The following is a 16,069-nucleotide window of genomic DNA, read 5'->3' as shown; positions in this document are numbered from 1 at the left end:
AGAACAGACAATCCAGGTAGAGTTCTCGGAGCAAGTCTTGGCCCATCAGTTAGCTAGTACTACTTTAGCAAGTACAATTAATTTCAGTCACTCTATCTGAACATGGTTAACTGCAAGATTTCTCCCTTATTTCCTGTAATTTACTTTAACCTCCACTTAACTGTGTCCCTTTGATAGGAAAACAAGTGGGTTCTGAACTGCCCTAAGCCTGTGCTGGTCGTCAGCTCTGCACATGCTAGTTCTGATTCTGCACATGAGATGTGTTCAGGGTGGGGCCAGGGCCAGAGGAAAGCAGAGGCTCACACGGGTCTCCATCAGCTCTAAACATGCTAGGTTAGGCTGTGAGCAACCTAGTAACAACACTTAAGGCATCCCATAATTCTGTGGTGGACCCTCTACAATCAAAGGGCCCACCCATTTAGATAGGAAGAGAATCAAGCCCATATTCCTCTCAACACGAAACTGCATCTTGAGAGCTCATGTTTAAGCTGTTAAAATAGTCCCTACAGCTTTTTTTTTTTTTTTTTTGAGACGGAGTCTCGCTCTGTCGCCCAGGCTGGAGTGCAGTGGCACAATCTTGGCTCACTGCAAGCTCCGCCTCCCGGGTTCACGCCATTCTCCTGCCTCAGCCTCTCCGAGTAGCTGGGACTACAGGCGTCCGCCACCACGCCTGGCTAATTTTTTGTATTTTTAGTAGAGACGGGGTTTCACCGTGGTCTCGATCTCCTGACCTCATGATTCGCCCGCCTCGGCCTCCCAAAGTGCTGGGATTACAAGCGTGAGCCACCGCGCCTGGCCCCCTACAGCTTATTTTAAGAAAAAAAACAAAAAAAAAACAAAAAAAAAACAAAAAAAACCACCCAAACCCCTTCAATTAAGGCAGCATTTAATTACTGTTACAATAAATGTTTCTTAAACCCGAAGAGAAGATAAAGGTTGTTTAAACAGATTCTTTTAATACAATGAATACAAAAGCAGTTGAGATAGTACCCCCACAATTACACAGCTCTGAACAAGTGAAACTATGGTTACCAAACAGCTATTTTTATTATAGCATCTACAGTGTCTGGAAAAGGATGTAACAATAAATAGCTGTAGACGCATCACAAGACATCCATTTACTTAATCACAGAAGTAGATCTTGCTACATAGTATTCTCAGTGTCTTCATTCTTCAGATTCTCCAGGCTTACGAATGTCGTCAATCTTTAAAATCATTCTTACCATTTGTGTTGCAAGAGATATCTGTTGCTTTTTGCCAATCAAGGTTTCTATGACATGCTGTTGCTTCATATCTGAAAAATACAAGGACATTGATTATCCTAAAATAGCATACAATAAACTATCAATAACCAGCTCTTCCTGATTTGTGGAAGCACAGTAAGACTTAAGAAATACGAACTCCTGGAAGCCAAGCAGGAAGCCACTAATTTCAGTTATATTTCATTTTCAGATGAATGTAATTTCATTACTTCCAAGGACACTCTGGAACTCGAACCTGGTAAAGAGAGCTGTTGGGAGGGTGCTGTCTTCAATGACTAACTACAGGGTGAAATTTTTCAGTAACATCTTATCCCACAAAGTATCCATACTCTAACTTAGGAAATCTAAAGTAAGTGAATGTGACCATAGCTGAAATGTAAGATACTTCCAAGAAAGATCTAGAAATGCTAATTTTTTTTTTGGAGACAGGCGTCACCCAGGCTGGAGTACAACAGTGCGATCTCCGCTCACTGGAACCTCTGCATCCCGGGTTCAAGCGATTCTCCTGCCTCAGCCTCCCGAGTAGCTGGGATTACAGGTGCCTGCCCTGACCAGGCCTGGCTAATTTTTGTATTTTTAGTAGAGATGGTGTTTCACCATGTTGATCAGGCTGGTGTCAAACTCCTGACCTCAGGTGATCCACCTGGCTTGGCCTCCTAAAGTGCTGGGATTACAGACATGAGTCACTGCACCCGGCCCTAGAAATGCTAAATTTGAGTACAACCAGGCATTCAAGTTAGAAACATTACATATTTGCCTCGCAAAGAGTTGCTATTATTGAAACCCCTGGAATATGAGCATGGAAAGCACAATGTACCTATACCTTAAGCAAAAACTGTCACATTCTGTGAATGGATCACAGACACGGCCTGATTTCGTACAGAAATGCCCAAGACCACTGCTTCAACAAGCTACTGTCACCGTATCTTTTCGGGAGCTGAGCTACACAAGTGGCTACAGAGGTTATAGTATTACATTTAGAAAACGCTCCACAGTGTGCAGGATTAACCACACAGTGAACTGCGAACTAAAGCCCACTTCAGAGCTGTTATATATATGCTGTCCACTGACAGACATTTGTGTAAAAACAGCAATATGGCATTACTTCCCAAAAACCAGAGATTAAAACCTAAGTCATCTTTGGTGATAGTACCATATGCAGTTTACTGTGATTACAATGAGTCTTATGTTGCTAGGTCTAGTAGTCTAACCAATTCCTACGGCAATCAAACATTCTAAAATTCAGGACTTGAATACCTGAAGTGGGTTTACATATTTAAAAAGACACCATCATCTCACAGCACATACAGTGGATGATTATTCAGTTTAAATCAGACACCCCACACAGAGGCGTGACGGCTCCTCACCATTTGTCCCCTTGTGCAAACAGTCAATGCCAAGAGCAGGGTTCATCTCCTTCACCTGTCTGGCTCGGACTTCGGTCATAGTCTGGATGGGATTCATGCCACTGTTTTCAGACAGGGCCATGGGGATGACCTCCAGCGCATCGGCAAACGCTCTCATGGCATACTGTTCTAAGGTGGGGCACTGGAAAGGTACAGAGGTATGGTGAGTGCACTTGGTGAAACAAAACAACCCAGCGGCACCTTGAAAACATAACTATCACACACTTTGAAAAGTCAGCTCACGAAGAATTTTAAGAATAGGCTGTCTTTATCTTTGTATCTATCAGAATATTATAATGTCACCACAGAATACAGGCAGAGGGTACACATACATGTGAGAGATGTCTCAAAATACAGCAGCTCTTATGGCTTTATTTTTTAAGTTATAATATTAATTTTGAATTTCAAATAACATTAAGAGACTAGAGATTATTTCAAGGATGAACTGGCTGAAAACAGCTGAGAAATGCTAGTTTATGGTAACCAGAATCTGAATACAGGAACGTGGGATTTAACTTAGATTAAAACACCTGTCACCTACACACAGCTCACGATGCTTTTGTTCGTTTTGCGTCCAGCACCTCGCTATTCCGCAGCTTCACACTCTCTACCACCAGCGAGGCCTGAGTCTTTCACTAAATCTCCACATATCTCTTACCTTATCTGCCTCTTGGCTAACTGCCAGGGCACAGGATATCTCAGCAGCCCCTCCTCCGTACACCACACGATTATCGCGGATGAGGTTCCGGATGACACACAAAGCATCGTGAAGGGATCGTTTCGCCTCCTCAATGATCTAAGGAAAACAGCTTTGCCTAAATTAATGTGATCAAGATCTATTCAATTTAGAGCCAAATATCTGGCACCTTTTTAAAGACAGAGAGGCTGTGCTCTAATATTTAGATGGCCTCCACTATCGGATAACCTGTATCTTTCTAGCTTCCCTTCCTGCAACGTAGTTAACAAAATTCAAGAGGCAGAGGCGGCCAGTGACTCATTCGAGGATACACGGTCAAGCAAGAGTCAAAAACTGACAAACCTCGCAAAGATTTACCACAATGTGCTAAAAACTCACTCTCAAAGAACAGAGATTGTCAATGGTTATTCACTCGGGTTCCCTTTTTCTACCTAAGGGACAGATGTAAGTCATCCTTGGTAATAATACCATATTGTAATTTGTTATTAAAATGAGTTTTATGTTGCTAGGACTAACAGCTTAACCAATCCCTAAGGTAATTGTATCAAACATTCTAAAATCCAGGACTTGAATATTTAAACTGTGTTTAAGTATTAAAAAGATATAAAAATCTCATAGTGTATATTGTATACTCTAAGGGACAGCAGAAAGGCAAATGTGCCTTGTGAAATTAACAATTTAACATGGTCTTCAGTAATTTTACACCATGATACATCACTATTTGAGAAACATGATTATTTTTCTTACGGTGACTGTGTCTCTGTTAAATACATACAGGCAAAAAAGCCAGACCATGAAGCAAAATAAGCAATAGAATAGGACAAATAGTTGAATTCTCACCATCTTATTTCCTCCTCTAATAAAAATGGTTACAGCTCTGGAGTTCTTACACTGCTCGATGACCAGCATTTTATCCTTAGTTGTCCCAAATGAGATCTCCTGTACAAGACCAGCAAAGCCCAGCTTCTCGGCTGTGAGCTCTGAGAACCTGGGGACGATCCGCCCTCCTGTTGCGATGGCAATCAGCTAATTGGGGTGGTCAGGGAGAAGCACGAAGACAGTACTGGTGAAGTTAACTTTCAAAACTGGGCCACAAATGAGCAAAACTTGATCTAAGACCAACTTGTTCACTAGAATTGCTGCCCCACTTTGACCAAAACATCTCCAGTTCAACCCAAGGCACCTTGTTAGGTAACAAGGCTCTTGAGGAGCTGGGCGTCTTGATTGGGGCTTTGGTGCTGCCCGGATCTATCATCCGGTGCCTGTCCCCTAAGCTCATGCCCTCATCTCCCCTCTGTGCAGCCCTCCCTCTCTCTGGGAACCCAGCCTGCATGTTCCTTGCACCGTGCTGCAGTGAGAACCACCGAGGCATCGTTGCCTGGGACTGCCATTAGTATTTGGATGAGACCAGGTCTTCCAGCCTTAATAAGTCAACAACAGGGCCAAGTGAGACAACACAGGGAGAGAATTTCAAAATGCCAGGGAACACCAGAAACACACAGCACTGTTATCCAAACAGTAACAAAGATTCCAGCACTTTCCTCTCTCCCAGCTCACCCTCCCCTCATCTGCCAGCCTTGGTGTGATGCAGTTATTTAAGGCAGGGCTATCAAAACACCCCTCAACACATAAGCTAAACTCCTGCATCCCAAAGTCTCTTCCCGTGGAACATCCTACCTCAATTTCAGGTCCTCCTACCCAGCGAACCGCAGGCAAGTTGTTCTGAAGAAGTAAGTGATTTGCTTCATCATCAAAGCCCCACTGACAAATTGCTAGGTTAGCACCAGTCTCTTTAATCTGGGAAAAGAAACACCACAAATCGTATTAAGAGAAAATGGGTATTTATTCTTCATTACAATGTTTGAAAAAAGGAGAGGCACAGTTGGGTGTAAGGCAGGTGCACTCAAACACAAAAGCAAAGCAAAGAGAAGGAAGGAAATAGGCAAGTGTCCACTTTTCTGTCAGTTCCAAATTCTAAATAGTGAATATTTTATCAATGGGGATCACCTCATTGTTTAAACTATGCTTTAAAAACCACAAGCAGTAATTCATGCTGCACCCTGTTGTTACAGTGATGCAAAACCAACAGAAATGTCAATAAACAAAGCTAACACCCTTTCCCAAGAGCTAATAGCTCTGTCCTGTCACAAATACCTACAGTAGTTTCATCTGAGTATGTTTTAAACAAACAACGTTATGAATCACTTGCAACTTGCCCTTCTCACCTGAGTGGACAATCCTCAGTGGATCCATAAACTAATTCGGGCGCCCACAGAGGCAACCCTGCTTCCAGTAAGAAGCACCCTCACCCCGACCTGCGAATGGCAAAGTCACCTTTCCTTGGGAGGGCAACGATCAGGCTGCCCACCCCACCTCTGGTGCTCACCTGGGACTGCCACACCGTGTCCCAGAACTCTTACCTGTCTTCATCAGGCCTCCCAGACGACCTGCTACTGCCTGGCTCTCCCTCTCTTCCTTCCCTGACCCTCTGGAACTCAGTCCAGAACAGCAGCCTCCTTATACAACCTCTCCGTCACAACCCCTGAAAACCAGCCTGCCCCTGCAACCCTCCTCAGATGGCAGCTGCTTTCCCTCTCACGTGCTCAAAACAGGAGAGGGGTCTTTCTTGCTCCTCAGTCACCTACAATGTTCCTCTTTGGGTCCCTGCCTCTCATTCTTTTAACATTTTAGCATCTAGCCCCATCACCATTCCTTTCTCATTCTCAGCAACCTGTGCCTCACCAGCATGATCCAGTAACATCCCTGGCCTCTCAGTTTATCTGTGACCCCCCAGCACAGCTGAGGCACCATTCTCATGACCACTGTCCCACTGGCCCAGACGATGGCCTTTTATGTATAAGCTCCTGCCAGCATGCTCCAATCCCTGAGGCTGGCTCTTCCTTGTACAAGCCAACAACGTTTCTGGCTCAAGAGCAACCCCATCTGTCCTCAGCCTGGAATGCTCCTCCCCCAGGGGCACTGCTCTCACCCAATGTTGGCCTCTCCTGATAGGTCACGTCTCTGACCAGTGTCTGTAATGGAGCTGTACCCACTTTTCCCTGATCTGTGCCTCAAGACACAAGCTTGGCTTCATTCCCTGCTGTACCTTTAGTGCCTACAACAGAGCCTGGTACGTCGTAGGCACAAAGAACCATATCATCAATGAGTAAATTCAACAACTTTCCCAAGAACAGACATGAAAATAGTCTCTAGTTGGTTTGCTATGATAAATAATGCTCTAACCAACCCATGTTCCTGTCTTCTTGAGTACTGGTGTTTTCAACTCCCAAGGCTGAAGCCCCCAAAGAGGAGTTGCTACGTCAGAGAGAAAGCACACCTACGCTAATGTAGTCATGCACCCAAACTAGACTTAACTGAGGGAAGAACTGGGATTACTATAAGTGCATTCTGGTTTAACTCCAGTTACTCATTAACTCTTGCCTAAAAGGTATAGTCAGAAATCTTAAAGGCAAGGTAAGCTACGTTAAATTTGTCCAGGACAGCAAATATAGTATGTACAATTGAAAGCACAGCTTTAGGTAAAAGGGTCACTTCTTTCAGGACCCTGAACACACTACCATTTTTTTTTGAGACAGAGTCTCACTCTGTCGCCCAGGATGGAGTGTAGTGGCGCGAGCTCAGCTCACTGCAACCTCTGCCTCCCGGGTTCAAGAGATTCTCCTGTCTCAGCCTCCTGAGTAGCTAGGACTATGGGTGCCTGCCACCACGCCTGGCTTATTTTTTGTGTTTTTAGTAGAGATCGGTTTTCACTGTGTTAGTCAGATGGTCTCGATGACCTCACGATCTGCCTACCTTAGCCTCCCAAAGTGCTGGGATTACAGGCGTGAGCCACTGCACCTGGCCTGAACACGCTACCATTTTAAGACAAAATTAGAATTCTTCCCTGTTTATGCCTTTCTATACAATTTGGTTTTTTCCTATGTTTTAGAACTGAAGAAAGACTACACATATTTACTAACCAAACCTAACTGTATCCTTTGGGAGTTTGAGGACTCTGGTGAGACTTACTTGTTGAATCATCTCTTCAAATTTCTCCTTTTCATATTTCTGAAGGGCTTTATAATCTTCGACAGAGGTCACATCCAGCTTATGCTTTGTTTTTGGTTTCGGTGGTTCAAATGGACATGTGAGAATTGCAATCTTAGCATCTTCCACTTTCTATGGGGGAACATAAGGACATTTTAATTGGTGGAATTAAGAGTGAACCAACAGTGCGAAGCTGTGAAATGCAATGGCTTACTTTTGGCATCTGTGGGTGACTGAAATCCTTGTCCACAATCACACCCTTAATCAGTTTAGTGTCCTCCAGCCTGCCGCCCACTTTGCCTTCTACTTTGATAAGCTCAAAGTCAACGTCTCTCCGCTCCATATCTGCTACAGTGAGGACGGCATTCACAGCAATCTCAGCCATCTGTCGGTGACAACTGTTGACCCTGATGAAAACACCACAAAACAAACTTCATTGGTTTCACAATTACTGCAACCAAAGCAGGCCACATAATACAATGTTACTCAAAGATATAAATAAAATGACGTTTTGAGTCTTCTAGAAGGGAATGCCATCTCAACCTGCATTTTCAACAGTCTGGGGCAGATTCTTAAACTGTGATACATGGGCCCTAAAGGGGACCGTATACTTAAATGGGAAAAAAATTACATCTTTATTTTTGCTAACTCTGAAATTTACTATTTCCTTCCATTATGAATGTACTGAAGAAACCACTGTAGTCTGGCATGAATTAAGGTCTTCTTAGAACGCACCACTTTTACAGAATACTGTTACTATTTTACAAGTTCAGAACAGAGTGGGAAAGGTAAGTCATCACTCAGGAAGATTCAATCTTACCTCAATGAAGTGTAGCACTAACCGGGAAGTGAAAGGACTGGACAAGGCATTCAAACTTTCCAAGAATTCACCACAACATCCATTACAGATGGAGGGTGTTACCTTTTTGAAAGCTTTGAAACATGTGAATAGACTGCTCAATAAATTAATTTTTGAGCCAAGAAAAACAACTAGGGAAACCTAGCACTTGAAATAATGTCTGAGATCGTAGGTTATCTATAAAAGAGAACCACGAAAGTAAACATGTTGTATCTTAAGTAGATGACTTAATACTTGCAAACAGAACAAGGCCAACCTATAAAGCAACAAGAAAACAGATTTGCACACTTCAAGTAATGATGATGTCCTCCTTTTATGAGAAATTAAGTGTTATACTTGTGACAGAGGCTACCCCTAGGGTACTCACTCTTGCCTAGGGAGCTAGTCTCTGCTGAGATCCGTGGTTAGAGGAGGACAGCACGCATTGCTGAAGGCTTCTGCCCTAACACAGGCTTTGCTCAGGGGAAAAGGCAATAGAAGCAGACACTTTTCCTGCATTTTCCCTGACTACTCTGAGTTTAGAAGATCCCTCATTCCTTTTTGCTAAAACTACCACAAGCACACAATTGAAAACATCTCTCACTGATTTAATATAATGTAATAAAGCAGCTTACACTGGATTTTTATATTATGGCAACAGACCTCAAGTCTTTGGCATTGTTCATAATCAGTGCACCCCTTGGCTGAGGTTGCTTAGAGTCTCCTGGGAGAAGAGCTGTGTCTTAGTGCCCATACGACCTGGCAGTAAGCCTGGCAAACAGATACTACGCAAACGCTGAAAACACCAGAGGCAAGTCACTTTCAAGACTCTCTTTACTAAATTATAATTTTGGATCGGCAATTTGCTGAATAAAAAGTGGAACCCACCCCCAGTGGCTCCCCAGCAAAGAAATTATAGAAAGAAGTGTTAAGAAAATTCACATATCCTCCAGGTAGGACCCTTTCTCGTTGATTTTTTTTTTTTTTTGAGACAGGGTCTCACTCTGTTGCTCAAGCCGGAGTGCAGTGGCATGATCACGGCTTGTTGCACCCTCGACCTCTCCTCAGCCTCTGGAGTTGCTGAAGTGTGTGCTACCATGCCTGGCTAGTTTTTTGTTTTGTAGCGATGGGGTCCCACTACGTTGTCCTGGCTGGTCTTGAATTCCTGAGCTCAAGCAGGCTACTGTTTTGGCCTCCTTAAGTGCTGAGATTACAAGTACGAGCCACTGCACCCAGCCCTAGCTGATTTTTAACACAACCTATTCTGCTAAATTAAAATAACTGTATTTTGCAAATATTGTCAAGGAGATTTATACCTGAACTTAGAAATTCAGTTCTCAACTTATATACAAAATGAATGTGTCTACGTCTACATTAGAAACAAAGCAAAACCAAGTAATCAAAAGAATCAAAATAGATACAAATTCACCAGTGGTCATTTTGTGTTGCCTTTAAGAAATGGCAAACAAACTGCCTCCTCTACAAATGTGTAATCATATCGTCTACTGAAACGTACACTTTGGAGCCCAGCGTGGTTTTTGCTGTCTGAATCAGGGGTTCGGTGTCCTTTATGTCAACAAGGACGCTATCGCTGATCTTGTCCAGGTGTTCAATAGCAACGCGAGCAGCCTGCTCATAGCCATCAGCTATTCTGATTGGGTGAATGCCTCGGTCTAGCAATTGCTCCGCTTCTTCTAACAAGGCACCAGCCAGGACTGCAAATAAGCCAGCAGACAATCAGTTCAGGAAAACAACGAAACTTCACTTTTAGTATAATCAGCACAAGTTAGATGCTATCATGGAAAGAAGCAGCTTCTAGAATTAAGCTGGAAGTCATCTTAGAGGCAGAAACCATCTATTTTTAAAAGAAAGCCTCGTTTCGGTTCTAGTGAAGGTCGAATAGGACATGTGTCCCCTTACAGATGAACATTCAACCCTCAGTGATGTAAAGAATGTAACTAAAGAATATAATGCAAAAAGAACATTTTTCTAAGAGGTAAAAAGCTATTATGTTTCCTGGGCCGGGGTGTATTCAGTGAAATTCACCCAAGTGATAAGACTAAAACATTTGTTTATTATTTATTCCCCCCACCCCCATCCTCCTTTCTCCTCATTTTAGGGTCACGAAGATGAATTTTGTTTAAATCTACAGCTCTCCAAGCGCACAGAGAACAGTGCTTGGCACACAATGGTATCCAATAAATATTTGTTGAATGAATTCAAATTTCATCTGCAGAAAAGGTAACCTTACTGGTATCTTGTCTTCAATCTCCCCAACATTTTAAAGATTTCAGATCTTCAGAAAAAAAAGGTACAATACTAAAATGAATACCAGTTTACTTATTAACATTTTGCCACATTTTCTCTACATGTACATACTGTTTCTGTTCGACTATTTGAGAATTAGTTACAGAAACCATGACGTGTCACTCCTAAGTATTTAGGTATACAGCTAAGAACAAGGGCATTCTCCTACACATCTGCAACATAATGGTCACAGTTCACTGAGGAAACTCAGCATTGTAGTACATGATCCATAATCAAATTCCTCCACGTTTCCCAAACATCCTTTATAGCTTAAAAGACAAACAAAATCAGTGTCCAATCAATCATTACACATTTCTCCTTGCCTAACAATCCCCAGCCCTCTTTCTGTTCTTTTGTAACACTGTCAGTTTTGAAAGTCCAAGGCATTTGTTTTGTAGCGTGTTCTTCAACTTGGATTTGTCTGTCTCTTCATGCTCTGATTCAGAGACAACAATCTCAGCAGGCGTGTTAGCCCTGTGGTCTTAAACGACGTCTCTTAAGCGAGAAAGGAAGGATGTTTTGTCTTTTCTTACCAACCACTCCTGTGGTTCCATCTCCAATTTCATCATCCTGAGACTTGGACAGTTCCACCATCAGCTTGGCAATCTGATGATCAACATCCATCATGCTTAAGATGGTGGCCCCATCATTAGTTACAGTCACATCTCCATCCTTATCCACCATCATCTTATCAAGCCCTAAAAAAAAACAACGTTTAGTAGGCTTTGGGCAAGAAACTGGCAACCAGTATCACAAACTATAAAAAAAGACCTCTTGACCCAGCTCTTATCTATGCAATTTACTATATACAAATAATTCGACATACACAAAATAGTAGCTGCATGAAGGCATTTTTAGATTGGCTAACATAAATGGCAAAAAATTATGGAGCATCATTAAGTATAGTGTTAATTTCAAAAGACAACTATGATTTGGAAAATGCTAATGAAATGATGTTACATGTTAAAAAAAAAAAAAAAAAGGTCCGACCTAAAATTGCACACGATTATAACCATGTTTAAGAAACCTGAAATACACTAAAAAATTCTGGCTGTGCTAAGGAAGTAAGATGCCTCCCCTCAATACTCCACCTATCTGTAGAGAGGTTTGTATTGACAGTTTTATGATTTAAATCTTTTGCTAAAAAACACGGAATGGTGGACTCTTACCATTTGGTCCCAGTGATGTTCTCATTGTATTTGCTACAGCCTTTGCTGCCATTATGTGAGACTAATGAAACAAACAGAAAAAGCAAACACTGTTACATATAATTTCAATGGTTAAAAGCACACATCTGATGATTACAAAAATCACTTATGACTTAGTTTCTATTTTCTAGAAGCTTCTACATTTAAGGGGCAACAGACAGGTTTAAGTATTATGACATTTACAACTCCAGTTTTAATAAGTAATTCTTACGTAAAAGAAAACCAAGTGCTTTGTGTTATCTCACTGAATTTTCAACACATTAACGAGACAGATTCTTTTCCAGCCCATTTACAGCTGAGAAGAGGGACAGTATGACTACGACGGAATTGGTTCCAGGAGCCACAGTCCTCCCTGAGCATCCATGGGGAACCAGTTCCAGGAGCCTCTGAGGATACCCAAATTCACAGACGCTCCAGTCCCTTGCATCTAGGCTTCTATATCTGCGGGTTCCCCATCTGCAGATCAGGAGGGGCCTGTACTCATGACAAACAGTCCAACTGTAAACATACAACACCTTACTGTCACACTATGATTTACTGCAGAATTGTAATCTTTTGAGCTGGATGCAGTACTAGAGCCTGTAACCCCACCTACTTGGGAGGCTGAGGCAGGAGGATCGCTTGAGGCCAGGAGTTTGAGATCAGCCTGAGAAACATGGCGAGACCCCGTCACGAAATAAAAAGAAAAAATGTTCTTGCTTTAAAAATCTTCCTCCACCCACCTGAAATCCCAATAATTATATTTATAGATGAAAGTTAGTGACTGGCCCTCTTTAGTTTTTTTTTTTTTTTTTTGAGACACAGTCTTGCTCTGTTGCCCAGGCTGGAGTGCAGTGGCATGATCTCCGCTCACTGCAACCCCCGCCTCCCGGGTTTAAGTGATCCTCCTGCCTCAGCCCCCCAGTAGGTGGGATTACAGGCACGCGCCATCACACCTGGCTCATATTTTTTTGGATTTTTAGTAGAGACAGGGTTTCGCCATGTGGCCAAGGTGGTCTTTAATTCCTGACCTCAGGTGATCCACCCGCCTTGGCTGCCCAAAGTGCCAGGATTACAGGTGTGAGCAACCGTGCCTGGCCCACAACTGGCCCTCTTAAGGAAGGTAAGTAGCTGTCAAAGTGACAATAGAAAAGTTATCTGTTTTTTTTTTTCACATTTAGCTACCAAATTGAGTGACAGAATTTTTTTTTTTTTTAAAGGAGAAAGCAAGAGGCAGAAAGAAAAGGATGTAAAGAATTTGGCAAATAGGAGAGATCTCGAAATCCCGAGATCTATTTTACCCTACTGCTCGGGAAAGTGGAAAAAACCTTTTTCTTCCTTCTGCTACTTCTGTGTGTTTCCAGAGGGAAGAGTCTGAGGGAAAAGTCTAAACATCAAGGCATAATACATGCATAAAACAGAATTATGCTGGCTGGCCTGCTCTGTTTTAGAATATGATTCCTTCCTAAGCCAACTAATGCCTGTTTTTTTTTTTTTTTTTTTTTTTTTTTGAGACAGAGTCTTGCTCTGTCACCCAGGCTGGAGTGCAGTGGCGTGATCTCGGCTCACTGCAACCTCCGCCTCCCAGGTTCCAGCGATTCTCCTGCCTCAGCCTCCTAAGTAGCTGGGATTACAGGTGCGTGCCACCATGCCCGGCTTCTTTTTGTATCTTTAGTAGAGATAGGGTTTCACCATGTTGGTCGGTTGGTCTCGAACTCCTGACCCCGTGATCCACCCGCCTCAGCCTCCCAAAGTGCTGGGATTACAGGCGTGAGCCACCATGCCCGGTCAATGCCTTTATTTTTAAGGTGAAATATTATACAGTTAAGTGTTAAACAACTGAAGAATCTCAACAAAATACATATTACCTTTAAGGCTCTAAACGACCAGAGAGAAAGAACTGTGACCATTACCATTAAAACGTTCACATCCTGGCCTATACATTTCTTTTACCATTGCCTTCAATTTCCATATATTTTGGTTCTTCAAGTTAGCTGGACGTTCTATGAGGTAGGGAGCAAGTGTATATCCCTAAACTGCTGAGCCTCAACACTCAAAGGATGCTTACCCATAGCATCCAACTCTTTTAAGAGACTTAAACACCCAGGTTACTGTCCAAACGAGCTCCCACAACAAAGAATGATCCAACCTCGAATGTCAATAATGTCAAACTTGAGAATGCTGCTCTAGACCACTGGCTTTGACTCTGACAGAGGTGGCCTTGAACCCTGGTAATGCTCTTTAGTAGCAACTGCTCTTTAGAACAATTTCTCAACTGCTCTGGGCCCAAGTCCCCAGTTTTGTAAAATAACACCTGTCTCAGAGTGTGAGACTTCTGGGCACAAATGCAGGCAGTTAGAACAAAATGGCTGACGCAAAGTCACCTAGCTTTAGTTATGTTGTTATACCAGGTGCGTGTATTGGATGTTACTTTCTCTGCAGGTCCCTCTTAAGTGGAAAATAAACTGGAATACATAAAACAAGTAGCTTGAAACTTTTTTCTTTCTAGAAAGGAAACAAATACTGAGTGCCCACCATGGATCAACCACTGTGCAGCCCCTCTAAGTCACTCCATTTAATATCACTGTCAAGTCTTCAGCTTGACGGAGGCGTACCACCTCCACTGGAAAAGGAGGTTCCGAGAGGTTGTGTAACTAGCACTAAGTCAAACGAAGAGTCCATGGGGTAACTGTACTGTTTCTAACTTTGTGTAATAAACCTCCAAGACACTAAGTGAGCAAGGACACCTGAGACCTGGTGGAATGGTCTATTATGAATTCACTTTATAACAAATCCTGAAGGCCCTCTCGGAGTGTCCCTTACTCTGCATTTTCTGTCAACGTCTGGTGCTCAGATGACCATTCCTTTCCTACCTGCACCCCTGCCCTGGTTTCTTTAACCCCTCTGGTCTTCCTTATTCCCTTCGGTCTATCTCAAGCTTTACTACCTGAAGTGCAGCTCTACTGAAATTCTGCTCAAAACCCCCTCAATGGCTCCCCTTCTTCCCCAAAGATAACGTCGTATTTTCCATGTCGGGCGTTCAATAACTTCCACCTTCGGGAAATACTGTAAGTTAAAGTAGTCAATGCTCCATTAAAACCGAATGGCTCTTCCATTCTACAACGTGCCATGCGCATTCTTGCCCAAGCCTTTACTTCTACCGTTTCCTCTCCCTAGAATGCTACCTCTTACCCCGATCTAAAGCTGTCCTCCAGCACCACGCTTATCTGCACCCTCTCCGTAGCTGTCCCCACTGCACACCGCCTTGTATTACGGTTATGTGCGTCCGTTTTTCACTCTTCGCTATTTCTCCTCAAGGGTGGGCAAAAAAGCACTCAGAAATGAAATACCCTGTTAAGTGACCACACCTTTACGAGTGACAAAGAAAACGGAAGGGCCGTTGCGGGTGGACCAGCGAAAGGTTAAGCAGCAGCGCCTTAACCGACAGGTGACGGAGCATCTCCCCGGCGCCTTCCCACTGGAGCGCAGTCCCACGCGGCCGTCAGGCTGGAGGGGCCGGGCGGGGAGGCGGTCCCGCTTCGCTCCCGAGGGCGACCGGACTGAGCGGCCCCGCCCAGCTCCGAAGGGGGCTGGTGGCCCAGCCTGGCTGGCCCCCACATTCCGAGCCCAGGATTAGGCCCCGGCCTCTCCCGAGCTCAGTGAGCGGGGTGCGCAGGGGCCGGAGACCGCCGGGAGACGGAGATTCTCGACCTTTCCAGGGAGCACATGGCAGAGTCGCTCCTAAGCTCGCGCAGGCGCAGAGCCACGGCCTCGGCCGCCTCCCCTTAGCCCACCTCAAGCAGGTCCCTGTGCCATTACCTTGAGGGCCTCAAGTCCCATAAGACGGGACTTGCGGTCCTGATCCTTGATGATGAGGAAAGGGCGCCCATATTCATCGAAGGCGAGGGTCCCCATGGACGCCATGGTGCAACAGCCGGAGTTACTTTCCCCCAACCGGCGGAGACCGCTACGGAAGCGAGAACGCACTTTCCTCTCGCGGGAGGACCCAAAAGCTTGCGCACGCGCAGCACAAGACGCGCGAGACTTATGTTTCTACTGAGACTAATTTCACGCCAGACAGTATCTTCTGGAATCGGCGGCCTTCGGGAACTTCTATTATCCAGGAAGCCGTGGGGGGAGGTTTGAAGACACTTAGTGGAAATCTTAGGACATACAAATCAAGAGCAGATTGAATTTGTCATTTTTTAAAACTTTACCATTGATGGTTTCTCGATAGTGGGTCCCAAGGAGGAATTCATGGACTTAAAGCACTATTTCTTCATTTCTTAGCACTCCTGCTCCGAGAAGATGGTAGGATCCATTTC

General features: G+C 43.8%; 1 protein-coding gene across 2 annotated transcripts; it reads right to left on the bottom strand.

Annotated features, from left to right (window-relative positions):
- Positions 1-869: 869 nt before the first annotated feature.
- Positions 870-15,736, bottom strand: CCT5 (chaperonin containing TCP1 subunit 5). 2 transcript variants are annotated; one of them, XM_032135920.2, is made up of 11 exons: positions 15,564-15,736; positions 11,727-11,787; positions 11,091-11,255; positions 9,767-9,965; positions 7,627-7,819; positions 7,395-7,544; positions 5,043-5,162; positions 4,206-4,391; positions 3,327-3,464; positions 2,630-2,810; positions 870-1,294 (listed from the first exon to the last, which is right to left on the bottom strand). In XM_032135920.2, the coding sequence occupies exons 1-11, from the start codon at positions 15,666-15,668 to the stop codon at positions 1,167-1,169; spliced, it is 1,626 nt and encodes a 541-aa protein (XP_031991811.1). In that variant the 5' UTR covers positions 15,669-15,736; the 3' UTR covers positions 870-1,166. The 2 variants fall into 2 exon arrangements, with proteins under 2 accessions (XP_031991811.1, XP_058286186.1); XM_058430203.1 differs by lacking the exon at positions 15,564-15,736 and adding an exon at positions 15,113-15,207.
- Between the last annotated feature and the right edge of the window lie 333 nt (positions 15,737-16,069).

This window comes from Hylobates moloch, unplaced genomic scaffold, assembly GCF_009828535.3.
Source record: "Hylobates moloch isolate HMO894 unplaced genomic scaffold, HMol_V3 SCAFFOLD_17, whole genome shotgun sequence".
In the NCBI taxonomy this organism is placed as follows: domain Eukaryota; kingdom Metazoa; phylum Chordata; class Mammalia; order Primates; family Hylobatidae; genus Hylobates; species Hylobates moloch.
This window is presented reverse-complemented; position numbering and strand designations above follow the sequence as displayed.